Source organism: Nannobrachium achirus (genome assembly GCF_963921795.1).
Source record: "Nannobrachium achirus genome assembly, chromosome: 1".
Classification (NCBI taxonomy): Eukaryota; Metazoa; Chordata; class Actinopteri; order Myctophiformes; family Myctophidae; genus Nannobrachium; species Nannobrachium achirus.
This window is the reverse complement of record NC_137810.1, coordinates 62740437-62756479: the sequence shown is the minus strand read 5'-3', so window position 1 is coordinate 62756479 and position 16043 is coordinate 62740437. Positions and strand designations below refer to the sequence as shown.

General features: G+C 43.3%; 1 protein-coding gene across 1 annotated transcript in view; it reads right to left on the bottom strand.

The window, feature by feature from the left end:
• LOC308289256 (zinc finger protein RFP-like) overlaps positions 1-16043 on the bottom strand; it is a gene marked incomplete at both ends in the record, with an annotated part of 46657 nt that extends 30614 nt beyond the window's left edge. The window contains 2 exons of the mRNA XM_080730899.1: positions 13144-13206; positions 16005-16043. Coding sequence (XP_080587025.1) covers positions 13144-13206; positions 16005-16043 — 102 coding nt within the window. The remainder of the gene's footprint in view (positions 1-13143; positions 13207-16004) is intronic.

Sequence of the window (16043 nt, the reverse complement as noted above, 5' to 3'; positions counted from 1 at the left end):
AATATAACTCCTGTACAGTAATTGGCCCACTGGCTTGTCACTTGTCATGATCTGAAATGGCAAATCTTTGAGTAGCAGCAGCGCTATAGAGAGATCTCTCTCTATAGCACGCAATGAGGGCCTGTCCAACTCTTTTTCCCGGGCTGAATCAGGGGCCCAGCACGTCCCTGCCTTTGAATAGCAATGCATTTTTTCATACATTGTTTGAAGGCGGATGAAATGGCCCAATGATGGCCTGTGAATTGCAGACGTTGTGCTTAAGATTGTGATCTGCATTGCACGTCCGAGGAAACTGGAGATTAAAAGGAAACCGAACACCTTGTTCTTCTTTGTGACCCCTTACACCAGCAGCTGAATGTTTGATGACTGGACAGGCGATATCCCATGATGCCATGCAGTGCAACGCACAATTAGACTCTGGAAAAGTGTCTCCCCGAGCAATCCACCGTTTGAATGGGCTTCATGCTTCCAAAACATGTCTGGATCACCAGGGCTCACTTGAGGATCTCCAAAGCATTCATGCCGTTCATGGCCAGTGGTGGAAAAAGTACTCACGCTTCTTACTTAAAGGAGTAGTTCACCACTTTTCAACCTATCTTCATATAATAGGTCCTCACTAATGTTCATGATAAAATATCACCATTTTTTTCTACTCAGTTTGGGTCTCATAGGAGAGCTGTGGGTGGGTCAAATCCTTCCTACCGGTGACATCATCAATGGGAAATGCAAGCTGCAGAAACTGCAGGCTTTCTATTCCTGAAAAAGTTGCAATGTTAAAGTGGAAGCCATTGTTCTCATGATAATAAAAATCATTTTTTTTTCAAAAATATTATTATTCTTTTTTTTAGATTTGACAGCTCTCCTATGAGACCCAGACTGAATAGAAAAAAATGGTGCTATTTTATCATGAACATTAGTGAGGACCTATTATGAAGACAGGTTGAAAAGAGGTGAACTACTCCTTTAAGTAAAAGTATTAATACTGCAATGTAGAAACACTCTGTTACAAGTAAAAGTCCGTATTTCAAACTAAACTTGAGTAAAAGTACAAAAGTATTGGTATCGAAATGTACCAAAAGTAAAAGTAGGCTACTCATTATGTAGAATGTCCCATTTCATCTTTTGAAAATAGCAGATCTACAAGCTCATAATTGTGAGCTTATACTGTAGATCGGCTTTTTTCAAAAGGCCGAAATGTATATAGGGCTGAAGTGGGTTTATGTACTGTATGTTTTTTTTAATAATCAAAATCTACAAAGTAACTACTAGTAACTAAAGTTTTCAAATAATTATAGTGGAGTAAAAGTAGCCTACAATATTTGCCTGAGATGTAGTGAAGTATAGGAAGTATAGGTAAAAAAAAAGTACTGAAAATTGGACATACTCAAGTAAAGTAAAAAAAATACCTCAACATTGTACTTAAGTATTACTTGAGTAAAAGTACTCAGTGACTTTACACCACTAGTGTTAAGTGGTCAGATGGGTGGGCCTTTTCAGAGCAGGTTTATTTGAATGATCAATCAATCCATTGTGTTCTGGCTTGGATCAATGGAATTCATGGCTTTCATTTGTAGTCCTAAACGCCGCCATGTTGAGGACCAACACAGGTGTTTCTATTTGTCTGATTGGCGTAGAACTAAAGGCCTAAATCTCAGAGATGTTCGGCGAGTTGGACTTTCCAACGTGCACATTTCTGAACTCTAATTCGGTCTAATGCTTTTCAGAAGTCCTGAGTGACGTCATTTTGTAGTCGAACCGGACCTTTTGACACAAAAAGTTCGGTTTCAGTCAAAGTATGGACAGGCCTTAAATGTTCTACGCTAATCAGAACACCTGTGTTGGTCCTCAACATGGCCGGTGTAGGACTACAATTGAATCCCATGAATTATCGTTATCACACTGAACTCATTTTAAGGCTTAAAAAAAACACCATATCAATACCATAGGCCTATAAACATAAATATTGTAATATTAATGTTATATTTGTCATAAGAAAAAATAAAAGTTTTGCCAATTATTTGGGGGCCCACTTGCAATATCTTAATGGCCTACGGGATCAGTATCTCCACCCCTAGCTGAGAAATATTATGCAGAGCTGTTAAAATGATCTCTGCCAGGCTTCCACTGCCTCGCTGCCAGTGGTCAGCTGTGGCTGGAGGGCTTTATTTTCGGGTTGTTCGCATGCAGAGCCTTGTACTAGAGGTGAAAAACAGCACCGGTCATGTGGTTCATGTGACTCAAAATGTCACTTTTCCCTCATAGACTCCAATGCATTCTGTAAACTTCCGGTTTGCGCTTTGTCACTATTCGCCAATAAGCACGCCGTCTAAAAGTGGTCTAATAGTGGTATAGATTTGAAAGTTTTTTTGTCGTCTAAACTTAGACTAGACAACTAATAGACGTCTAATAGTCATCTAAATATAGACGGTCTGCATTTAGACGACTATTAGACGTCTATTAGTCGTCTAGTTTAAGTTTAGACAACAAAAAAACTTTCAAATCTATACCACTATTAGACCACTTTTAGACGGCGTGCTTAGTATGTAGACGACCTGGCCCCATGAAGTGAACGGAGGTGGCACAACTATCTCTAATAGGCTCTTGTTGTCCGTCCATCCATACGATATGTCTGCTCATGTGTCTGCATACTTTCTGTATACGGAAGAATGTATGGTATGGACATTCCAACATTGTGAACGTAATATCTCAGCAATGCCTTGAGGGGATTTCTTGACGTTTGGCACTCAACAGTGTTTTTAACTCATAAACGTAGGCCTACAACTGCTCACTGTAATGTTTTGGCCCGTGAAGATGGCACGCCTCATATCATCGTTGTCGGGTGGAAACCTTGTATGTCCAAAACCGTTCCTTTTTGTGAAAATAGCAGATCTACAAGTGCACAGTGTAGTGCGATTGTAGATCGCTATTTTCACTACTTTTGTGCGACACTCTTGTATGATGATGACGTTTACGAAAGAACATAGGCCTACTATTTTGAAACTCGGAGATACAAAGTTTCTGCCCGACAGTGACGATATGAAAGAATGATGAATTACCCCCACTATAGTCGGGGGCCTTAGGGTTCGTTTGTGCTAATCAGTCTAAAAGTGCCGTATTTTGCACAGATGTAGCCCAGGGCTAGCCTGATTTCAGACTCAGCTGAAGCTTGAGTCTGAGTTTGTGTCCTGTTTGAGCGATTTCTGGGGGGGAGGGACTTTGACGGCACGGATTGGTTATTTGTTAAACCCACCCCCACCCCCACCGCTAATTGGAGGAGCCGTCATTTCGGCTCCAGAAATCACTTATTATGAACACAATTCCAGACCAGAGAAACAGTCCACTCTGAGAGTGGGTGGGTCTATGGGCTGGAACCAGGCTAGCCCAGGGCATGCTCTAATGATTTAGCTAGGGAGCCCGAGTCGGCGACCTTCGGGGTCGCCACAGCGGCCAAATCAATTTCGGCTCCCGTCGATTTTCTATACAGGAGGAAAATACCCAGAAAGAAATCTGCTTTAAGTAGGATGTGAGGGGTCTAACTAGGGTCATGATTGGTTTGTCATGATTCTGAATCCATTGCCAGCATTTGTTTTGCATAAAAAACATTCCTTGGGCTACAAATGGCCCCACAAAACACCCACAAAATTGTGAAAAGTGAGGACTCATCACTAAACCATCGTTCTGTGTGGCCATTTGTAGCCCAAGGAATGTTTTTTGTGCAAAACAAATGCTTACGAAGGATTCAGAATCATGACAACCCCTATTTAGACCCCTAACATCCTACTTAAAGCAGATTTATTTCTGGGTATTTTCCTCCTGTATAGAAATTGTCGATGGGAGCCCAACTTGATTTGGCCGCTGTGGCGACCCCGAAGGTCGCAGACTCGGGCGCCCTCGCTAAATCATTAGAGCATGCCCTGGGCTACATCTGTGCAAAATGTGCCGCTTTTAGACTGATTTGCACGAAATTACTGTTTACGCCCCTTAAAGGAGTAGTTCACCCCCAAAATGACTTTTTTTCTATTGATTACTCATGCCATGGAGAGTAGAGTTCAATAATATTTTTTTGTTTTTTGTCACATTCCTAAGACAAAAATTTGATTTGAGTAAATTTACCCCCATTGATTCCGGATGGTGACCCGTTTCGAAACGGGTCACCATCCGGAATGAATGGGGGTACATTTATTGTTATCACATTTTTGTCCACCAGCTCAGTGGCCTTGTGGTTAGAGTGTCCGCCCTGAGACTGGGAGGTCGGGGGTTCAATTCCCCGGCCGGGTCATACCAAAGACTATAAAAATGGGACCCAATGCCTCCCTGCTTGGCACTCAGCATCAAGGGTTGGATTGGGGGGGTTGATCACCACCACCACCAATGGGGATCCTGTCTGTCTGTCTGTCTGTCTGTCTGTCTGTCTGTCTGTCTGTCTGTCTGTCTGTCTGTCTGTCTGTCTGTCTGTCTGTCTGTCTGTCTGTCTGTCTGTCTGTCTGTCTGTCTGTCTGTCTGTCTGACTGACTGACTGACTGACTGACCAGCTCAGTGGCCTTGTGGTTAGAGTGTCCGCCCTGAGACTGGGATGTCTGTCTGTCTGTCTGACTGACTGACCAGCTCAGTGGCCTTGTGGTTAGAGTGTCCGCCCTGAGACTGGGAGGTCGGGGGTTCAATTCCCCGGCCGGGTCATACCAAAGACTATAAAAATGGGACCCAAATGCCTCCCTGCTTGGCACTCAGCATCAAGGGTTGGATTGGGGGGTTGATCACCACCAATGGGGGTCCAGGGACTGCAGATGGAAATTAGCCCACAGCGGGCTAAATCTGGCTCATTTACATTGAAGTGAAAACTGACATGTCCATTAATGAGCAAGGTCCCTGTCAAATAAACAGATCTTAAGATCTTAACTTAATCCAGGCTTGCCTCCATACTGAAACATGAAGCCATACCAAAATACAAGCCAGTTTCCCATTTCCAGGAGGGTCACAATGGGGGAGTTACTAGGGTCCAAGGTGGAGGCTTAATTATGGTATACTTTAGCTATTGAGAAATTGCAGATATACAAGCTCACAGCGCTGCAAGCTTGTAGATCTGCTATTTTTGAAAAGTCGTGAAAATGTGTGCAAATCTTTTTTGAATATATGTTGTTATGTTTTAAGCGAACATTTGTAACATTTGTAATTTTGCTTCTGGGGGGTCCCTGGAACTAAATATTTTGAGATGGGGGTCTGTTGCCAAATACATATAATTTTGGGGGTCCTTCACGTGAAAAAAGTACCACTGACGTAGAAACATTTTTCAAAAATAGCAGATCTACAAGCTCGCAGCTGCTATTTTTCAATAGTTAAAGCACAAACTAATGCGTAATAATGCGTTCACTTCCCACCAGTCTAAATGGGTAAAACCCCCTCCCCCTATGAAGAACATTCATGGGGGGCCCGCAGTGAATCTGTGTACCCAGGGCACAGAATTTGGTGTGACACGTCCCTGCCCGTTTCCATTGTTGTGCTCTGTTGAGTTGAATATGCAAATAGTCTGTCAGAGTGCGAGGTCAGACGCGGAGCAGTGATTACTACATCACACATCTCCTTTCGTCCCCGCTAATGAAGGCTAGCGAAAACAATCCTCCTGTAAGACTTGACACGGGAGATCAGGTCCTCGAGTCTTGCCACTATCGCTTATCCAAAACACCACTACGTTACGCCCACGCCCAAGGTTAGGCAATTACGCAACTATTTATGTAAGCTCCACGGACCACCTCGAACCGCAAAGGGATCAAGCACGGTTCTTATATTACTTTACTCCCCGGGAAAACAATGGGCTTACATTAAACTACCACTGGTATTCATATCGGGGTTCATGTACAAGTTAAACAATGTAAAAAAAAAAGAAAAATGCATCATACACTTAAAACCATTTTCAACTTCATCCCTTAATAGTAAATAGTACATCTTGAAGATTGGCTATATTCGCGATTTGTCTACGAGTGTGACAACATAAGGTTACAGGAGGCACCGTATTAGCCACTTAGAACCCTAGCATCCCTATTCAAAGGGCAAACATGCCCGTGAAAAAGCCGATCTACAAGCTCACAACGTATCGTATCCCAACGCAAAGAGATTTGGTGTATAGAGGGAAAAACTAGAGGATCCAGTGTAGAGCTGTGGGGGACTCCAGTCAACTAAGAACATGTGCAGAGAATGTTAGAGAGGCAGGGGCTGAAATTTCTAAAAGGGCCTTTTGGTGGAAATATCGAAAATAGCAGACCTCCAAGCTGTGAGCTTGGGGGTCAGCTATTTTTGGTCCTTGATACCACACTAAACTAAACATTATCAAGTGAATACTGGAGATACTGGCGTAACAGCATATATTTTTAAACAGAGGGCAATTCTTTCAACATAAGACGCTGCATTCAAGTTCAGGAGAGTTTGGACAAGGCAATTCTAATTGAATGATGCCTTCAGGTATGGCATGGAAAGAGGGCATTTGCATTTATTTCACCATAGTAAAAACGGCATTCATGGTCTGGAGAGGGCACTTTTTACAGACAGATAAAAGGGCAGGGGCTCAAGCCCCCTTTGATGTCTATGTGCGCACTTGCCTGTTAAGTAGTATTTTAATATGAAAAAAAACGTGTAATTTTCAGGATTTATGGCTCCCATGTGTCTTTCCTGCCCGAGGAATCACAAGCGGGGACTCCAAAGTCAGACGCGACAGGAAGTAGCGTGTTCCTTTAGATAAAACGGTGCCTGTCCTTCCGCCTCGCATCCTCGGTGCACCACCGACTCTCCCCTCCCGTGCCCGCATCGCACCCACCTAACCCCCGCCAGCCCCCCAGTTGCGGTCTCGATATCTCTGAGCTCCCGACTGCCAGGTCGCGGTGGCACCCCCTCGTTGGGCCTGGGTGTCCCTCGCTGCCAGCCCCCCCCCCCCCGCACGCTTCCTGAGCAGCTGCTGAAGAGCAGGAAGTGGTGGTGTCCTGTTAACGAGTCGACGACGTATGGCACCCACCTTTTCAACGTCTACCGCAGGGTTCCCCAATAGGCGGCCCGCGGGCCATTTGCGGGCCCGCGGGGGGCTACTGTCTGGCCCCCACCAACCCCAGTAATAATGGTGGTATAAGAGCAGCAACAACACTAGTATATCGTCATTGTTGGGTGGAAATCTCGTATCTCCAAATTTGTACGTTCTTTCACAAAGCAAAGCCCTGCTTCATCATACATGGCCATTGCACAAAAGTAGTGAAAACAGCAGATTTACAAGCACACAACGCCTCGCGCCGCGAGGCGTTGTGTGCTTGTAGATCGGCTGTTTTCACTATATCATTTTTAAAATGATAAATGCAAAACGAACGTTTTTTTGGGGATTTTCACCCGACAACGATGACATCTGAACTGTCGCTGGAGTAGCGGGAACGCCACCATCGCCCCCTGCAATGCTGTGGCCCTCGGCTTGGTACCCTAGACATGATTCGGCCCTTGGGGAAAACTAATCGGGGAACCCTGGTCTACTGTGACTGTTTGAAAGTGAGCAGGGTACATGTACAGTAAGTGAGAACATCGCTGGTACATCTGCCACAAAAGGCAACAATCTATGTACTGCTCATGTATACGTGCGATGCATCATTTATGAAACGCTCTACCTGCTGAATAATTCACCCGAGAGTGACCTGATGAAAGCTAGAGTATACGTAGTGGTGGAATGAAAGTACAATTTGGAGGTATTTCCATTTTTCACTTTCACTGTGCTGCAATTATTTGACTAACTTTCATTACTTTGCAGATTTAGATTATTAGCACAAAACATCCATTAACTGATAACTACAGATGAGTTATTATAGGCTAGGCTACCCAACTGCACATATGCAGTAGTCATTAAATCATGAAGCCCCACCTTTACCATCTGCAGCATTAAAGTGATGGACACATTGTACAATCCAATAATATGACTGCAGATCGGCTGTATTCCGCAAAGAGATTTAGTGTTGAGGGGAAAAGGAGCGGGCCAAGTGCAGACACCGGGGAGTTTAAGTGGTTTAAATCAGAGCACCAGCAAATTTACCGTGGCAAAAGTGATTAAAACAAAAACAAAAAACTCTTAGTACTTCTTTCATGCCTGGGTACACTCCCCATGATATTCAGAATAGGACGGAGCATTTATTCACATTCACAACTCTCAGAGGGACTGAAGGACTATGGGAGTGACCTTCACACTAAATCCTACTAGATCCCCTAAATGATTACATCGTATCAAAAAGAGAAAAAAAAAGAAAACAAGCAAAGCATGACTCATGGCATCACATGTTCTTCCAGCATAAAACCCCACTTGGTGCTGGGAAAGGACACTCTATCTGGGTTTGGTAAGGTAATGACAGACACCCTGAGCACTCCGTTGAGTGTTCCTTATCTCTGAACCCACGTACGTGCTGTGTGTGGCCTAGTGTTGGTTTCCTCAGCTAAAACTATGACGAAAAACGCTTTTCACTGATGAAAACTAAATAAAAACTAAGCTATGATGCCAAAGCTAAAACTATGACTAAATATATTGACAATTCTGTCAACAAATAAAACTAGACTAAAAAAGAGATCCAGTAGAACTAAAAGACAAGTCATCATTTGATGTTTGGTTGCGCTCGGGTGTTGCACTCTGAAAATAGCAAATCTACAAAGCTCGCAACGCGTTGCTCACCAACGCGTTTTCACCATGCAACCAAGTGTAATATCAGCCATTACGACATCATCAAGTCCTGCCAAAATAACTGTAGATTTAGTTGACTTAAATCGTATGATATTTAGTCGACTAAAACTAGACAAACACTTCAGATGACTAACATTCATATGACTAAAATGACATTTTATTCAAAAGACTATGACTAAAACTAAATCAAAATTTGCTGTCAAAATCAACACTGGCGTGGCGACCTCACGGACACACTTGCAGCAGGGAATTGTGCTTGCGGTTACGCGATTATTCCACAAACACGTTTATCAGACACCGGAATAAAAGGCTTTAATCTCGATCCCAAAGCACCCTTTATTCTGCCTTTATTCGTCCTTGTGCGATTAATAAAACATGAAAGATGGAAGGGAAAAAGGAAAACAAGGTTGTTTCACATTAAACTGCCAGAATCACCACAAGCCCAGAGCCAGAGGAAGGAAGGTGCAAGCCTCATGAAGGCTCGTCACACTTGTAACCTCAGTGGGCTTCACCACACTGGGTTGAGCAACGCTAGACATGAAGAAGCTCTGACACCGGTGCTGTTGCTCAAAACCAGCTTCAAATACCGTACACAGACATAAGTAGCACTGGATAAACATATAGGGCAGGGTTCCCCAATTAGTTTTCCCCAAGGGCCGAATTATGTCTAGGGTACCGCCGAGGGCCACAACATTGCAGGGGACGACGGTGGCGTTCCCGTTACTCCAGCGACAGTTTTCGTCGTTGTCGGGTGAAAATCTTGTATGTCCAAAACCGTTCGTTTTGCATTTATCATTTTAAAAATGATTTAAACTAGTGAAAACAGCCGATCTACAAGCACACAACGCCTCGCACCGCGAGGCGTTGTGTGCTTGTAGATCTGCTGTTTTCACTACTTTTGTGCGACGGCCTTGTCTGATTTGCGAAAGAATGTACAAATTTGGAGATACGAGATTTCCACCCGACAACGACGATATACTAGTGTTGTTGCTGCTCTTATACCACCATTAATACTGGGGTTGGTGTGGGCCAGACAGTAGCCCCCCGCGGGCCGCAAATGGCCCGCGGGCCGCCTATTGGGGAACCCTGATATAGGGTGAAGCATACTGTGGATTATAACCACTTAAAGGAGTAGTTCACCCCCTTCTTTTCTATTGATTAGTCACACCATGGAGACTTGAGTTCAATAATATTTTTTTTGTATTTGTCACATTCCTAAGACAAAAAAAATGTATTATGGCAAATTTACCCCCATTGATTCTGGATGGGGACCCAAATACAAGGCCCTGGATGGGGACCCAAATACAAGGCCCTGGATGGGGACCCAAATACAAGGCCCTGGATGGGGACCCAAATACAAGGCACTGGATGGGGACCCAAATACAAGGCCCTGGATGGGGACCCAAATACAAGGCACTGGATGGGGACCCAAATACAAGGCACTGGATGGGGACCCAAATACAAGGCCCTGGATGGGGACCCAAATGCATTTGTGTGAGAATCATTGGGGGTAAATTTAATAATTGACCCTTTGACCTTAAATTTACCCCCATTGATTCTGACCCAAATGCATTTGGGTCCCCATCCAGGGCACATTGAACCTTGACCATTGATCCCCCAAATTCTAACGAGTTCATCCTTAAGCCCAAGGTGACACTCGTGCCAGATGTCATTCACTTTCCTCCAGGCGTTCTTCAGATACAGCGTCACGTTCATGAGAATGGGACAGATGCCTACGTACAGTGACCTTGACCTTTGACCACCCATATCTTCACTTCATCATGTTATGCTATCATGCACAGTATTTCATAATGAGTGAATGTGTCTTGAGTTATGGCCAAAAGTAGGGCTGTCACACTTATTACATAATCGTCTAATCGTGATTATTTGACATAATCGTGATTATTTTTCACAATCGCCATAATCGTTTCCATGTAAAAAATAGTGGAAATAGCAGATCTAAGCTCACAACGTGTCGCATCGCGACGCGTTGTGAGCTTGTAGATCGGCTATAACACAATTAAATCGTTAATCGCAATTAAATCGTTAATCGCAATTATTTTAGTGACAATTAATCGTAATGTAAAATGTCATAATCGTGACAGCCCTAGCCAAAAGCCTTTTTTGTTGTGAGTTCACAGCAACCCTGATCCTTGACCCCAGCGCCACAGATCACGTTCAACCCAAAGTCAACTCAAACAAAGGGTCAAACTCGTTCTTCTGCTATACAACCAAAATGTGGAACGCCCTACCGAAGGCCTTAAAAGAGTGTGGTTCCCTAGCATCCTTTAAAATCGCCCTGAAAAACCACTTACAGGCGGCAGCCATTCGCCACTGGCAATAACAAACTTAGCCCAGCCTCCCCTGACCCTCCTTTGTATTTACGTCCTACTGTATATATTTTTTGCACTGTTTATTTTATTTTTATTTACTTTTTGTTTTACTATATCTACTGCATAGTACTGTGTTCTATCCGTCTGTCATTCAATGTTATATGAGATACTTCAATGGTTTCCTATGGAAATAAGCTTTTAGTCTTTTCTAGGATCTCCTTTTAGTTGACCTTGTACCAGTGAACTGTACCGTCATGAAACTATACCTTTTCCTATGCAAACTTCTAATACAGTCTTCAATCAATCAATCAATCGACCTTTTAACACCAATATGGATTCACACTAGGGCATTCACGAATAGTGATTTTTAGTATTCGAATTATTCGACATCAAAGTATTCGAATAGTCGAATATTCTACAGGACTGGCCAAACTGTCAAATATTAAGTAAGCAAGAGGCAAACATTGTGGAAATAGCCGATCTACATGCTCACAACGCCTCGCATTGCGAGGCGTTGTGAGCATGTAGATCTGCTTTTTTCACAATATTTATCTGTGGAACCAAGTCACATTAATACCTATACAAATTCCAAGTGCTTGTCAAGGTGGGGGTCCCTAATTCAAATATGTTTATTTTGGGGGTCACGGCCTAAAAAGGTCTGAGAAGGCCTGGTATAGAGCATTAACAAATTCATCCACCAGGGGCATTGACAACTCATTTTTATGACTTCCTATCTCGCCAAGCTTTTTTAAAGATAAAACAATAAAAAAAAGAAAAAGAAATAAGCGAATATTTGACTTCGGTAAACAACGTCGAATAGTGACTTTGATATTCGAATCTTCGAATCTTCGAATATTTGGTGAATGCCCTAATTCACGCTCCAAGTGGTTGGTTGTGCCAATTTAGAAAAGAAAATCCAGAGGGGTTTATGAGATATCACGTTCAAGAGAATGGGATGTACGTACTGTACCTTACGGACAACTCGAAAACATTTCTGGCCACAGCTGTGGAGTAGTCAAAGGGGACAACTCTTCCAGAATTGAATTACATTTTGAATTCCCATGCACTCTGGGTGGTTAGAAGGAAAGACAAACTTGTGTGCACAGATGAAGGATGTTCATGGCACTTATAGCAATGTATACTTCATCATATGACAGAGGATGGCAGTAAGGTCTCAGAGGTGGGTCTCTTGCCCCAAAAAGTAAAGTAAAATCTGAATTACCATTCAATTTAACACGTATTTTTTTTACTTTCTGGGGTTGTGCGATAAAAAAAAGTATACTACCTAAATTGTTATACCAAATACCTACATAACTACTGTATGAATATGTCTATGGGTTCACTTCACACTAGTTATTTTATATTTTTAAGTGTAGCAAGTTAAACAGTGCTATTATTACCAGCTTGCAAAGCTGGTCTACAGCCAACTATAGCCACCACAGTAGGCTATGCCAAAATCAGGACATATCCCATTACCTTTTCCTCTGTGTTCTCGGTGACGTCGCCACCTCAGCAAGGCAAGTCCACGAGGCGCAAGCTGGTATACAAGGACTGTGTCATTTCTTGTTTTACATTCCACAGACCAGAAGACAGAGCGCTCTGGCCACGTTCAGGTGTTTAGACAGATATCTCACGTTGTGTTTATGAATGGTTGCGTTCCCTCTCAAATGGGCACCTGCCCGGTCGTTCAAACATGAATGCAACCTGGGCAAACCCTTAGTGTCAACACCTGTCATATGACCATGTTCCTAGCACAAATCTGAACCCCGGTACACATGTAGTGTATTACCCCCCTCAGGCCGGGAACACATTTTTGTGTATTACAGTATGTAATACACAAATCCATAAATTAGGCTTTAATTGACTGTAAGTTATATAACATCCTATAGTAAAGCACATTAGTCGACCTAACTTACCGTAATGAGTAATTCTTTAGAAAGGTCATACTTGTCAGGCCTCAGCAACCCTCCCCACATTCCCATGGATTGGATCCACACACCTCACCTGCTCTCAATCACCCTTAATCCCCTATCTCCCCTGCTCTCACTTACCCCTCATCAGTGGCCTGCTCTAGAGATTGTGTTGCCTCCTTGGTGTCTGGTTTGGCAGCAGTAACAACTCTACTGGAGAGCCCTCATCCTGGATGCTGCGCAGACCCGTGGTTATGGACAGGGATGTGCTGGGCCCCTGATTCAGCCCGGGGAAAAGAGTTGGAGAGGCCCTCATTGCGCGCTATAGAGAGAGATCTCTCTCTATAGCGCTGCTGCTACTCAAAGATTTGCCATTTCAGATCATGACAAGTGATACAAGCCAGTGGGCCAATTACATGAGTTATATTTCGTCGTTGTCGTGTGGAAACCTTGTATGTCCAAAACCGTTTGTTTTGTATTTATCTAAATGTTTTTTTTATCCCACGGTTTTGCAACCCATTTTTCTCACCCGGTGACTACCTAACCTGTAGCCCTGGTTTCCGCTCTCCCCCTGCCGCGCCAGGGGACATTGGGGAGCACCCGGCTGGCTAGGGGGAGGTAGTATAGAAACCAGGACTACTGCATGTTTTTGTGTGAGGGCCTATGCCCAAGGAGACACGGGGAGAACATGCAAACTCACCACAGAAAGGCCCTATCGCCAACCCCACCTAGGGTGTGTTGTTTTTTGTTTTTTTTGTATTTATCATTTAAAAAATGATTTAAACTAGTGAAAATAGCCGATCTACAAGCACACAACGCCTCGCATCGCAAGGCGTTGTGTGCTTGTAGATCTGCTGTTTTCACTACTTTTGTGCGACAGCCTTGTATGATGAAGCAGGGCTTTGCTTTGCTAATGGCTGGCCTGGACCGGCTGGTAATGAACCGGCCGTTCGGGAGTTGTCCCGCTTTTCCCAATGGCCAGCACGTCCCTGTTTATTGGATGAAAAAAGAGCAAAGAGATGACGAGGCTGTGTGCACTGAGAAAAATAAATGGTTTGGAACCATCAGTTGTCCGTACATTTTTACACATCGTCGATGTTGGATGGAAACGGTTTCTGGTTCATTATTATTAGAAACACGACACGTTGTGAGCTTGTAGATCTGCTATTTTCACTACTTTTGTTAGACACGCTTGTATGATGAAGTAACGCATTAATTTACAAGAAAGGTCTCTGCCTAACAGCAACAGTGGCGTCAGTTCAGCAAAAGCTAAGGTATGGCAACATGACTGGTGTCTTGCACGTGCGCCTCCCTTCACCGGTCATGTTGCCATACCTTAGCAACAGGCATGATGAATTTATTTTGAGAAGTAAATTTTACTTGTATTTATTGTTTTTCCCCATGCACATCAGCCTCATCTTTCGGCAGTGGTGGAAAAAGTACTCACATTTTTCTGCCATACCTTGCCATACCCAATTGACGCCTCTGAACAGCAACAACATGTACCATGGTGAATTGGTGTTGTTCAGTGAACCAATTCTAGACAAAGGTTCAATGAAGCATAATTTCAATGTTCCTGGCAACATTTGTGGTTTAAATTACCTTCAGCCTACAACGTCTTGAGAGCTGAAATGAAGGCAAAGGGTCTTCACAAAAGAATCCAAGTAACTTTCGTGACGGCATCTCTAAGGATCAAAGACAGTGTCAGTGACATAAGCAGTACGACATCCATATGAACACGTTTTTATTTACAACCTTTACCCCTCACGTTGCACACTTCCCCATAGTTTTTTTTAATCCAAATCCGATTTTTGAAAACGCTACAGGCCCTGTTTTGTTTATAAAACTCTGGCATTGAGTTTTTGTCTGTACAGGAGGGAATGGAGACTTTCGAAAACAATGACGCCACGTGTGACCGATGAGACCCTTATTGTCTGTCAATACATAACAAAATATAGATGTTGCGGGCCTTGTTGTCTATGTTAGCAGTTATACTGTTAAATACTGCATTTTTAATGGTACTGATGGATACTTGCGCAGGACGCAAGCTATTAAGACTACGATATGTCTACATGTAGAAGGAGCAACAACATACATGAAGGCGCCTGTGGATGTTCCCACAAAGTTGGCATACATTGCATGTTGTTACCTGACTCTAGGCAAGATCGACTCTGGAAAACCGTGAATGCATTTGCACTGCCTATCCCGACAGTTTGCTTCAATCATAATCAGAGGAATCTGAAAGGCCATTAAACTGAAGCCCCATTACAGTGAAGGATCCTGTCATCAACTTAAACCAAACACTCAGAAAGGAGTTAACATTTGTTTGAACGTACAAACATGTCTATAGGTTCTAATTGTCAAATGTCAAATATGATATGCGCTTTCAGGCATGTACAGTAGCATGGCAAGAGATCTGCCTAAATGCTTTTGTGAATGGAGATCGTTTTATCTGCTCAAGAAGTGTTGACACAAACTGAAGGGGTATCTCGGAGTTGTTGTCAGCATACTTATTGTAGGCTATGTATGAAAGAAATGAGGAGTGATTGAAGGACTTTGCGGGGCACTTAAATCAAAGATAATTGGTTAGCGGTGCAATGACTTGCAGACACCATACACTACTTGAGCAACCCTGGTAACCCTACAAATACAGTAGGCTAGCCCTGAAACATGACGGTTGTATCTCACGACCGCCGTGGATGAGGTTCGACCTGGTTTGGAGCAGATGAGCCAATTTGCCGTTTACAAACATTCAGATTTCAAAGTGCTTAATGAAGGCTCATGCATGTCTAAAATATGGTACGTCCAACTGGAATTACCCGTATCCTCCGTATTCTTTAATAGAGGGTATATGCGCATGAATAAAGTGAATGGCAAATCGAGTGGCAAAGTGAGTTTTTAACGTTGTTTAACATTGTTTAATACGAACTTTTCTGTTTGGATGTATGGGCTGTCAAGGCCAGAAAGTAGTTTTTTGCTACTCATTAGGCGGTCCTGCGTAACTTCCGGGTATGATGATGTCACACGCATACCCATTACGCATACGAATTTTAATCCGATCATTTTCTGTTTTACCTTGTGTTTCCTGGTTTTCCCCATGCGCATCAGCCCCAT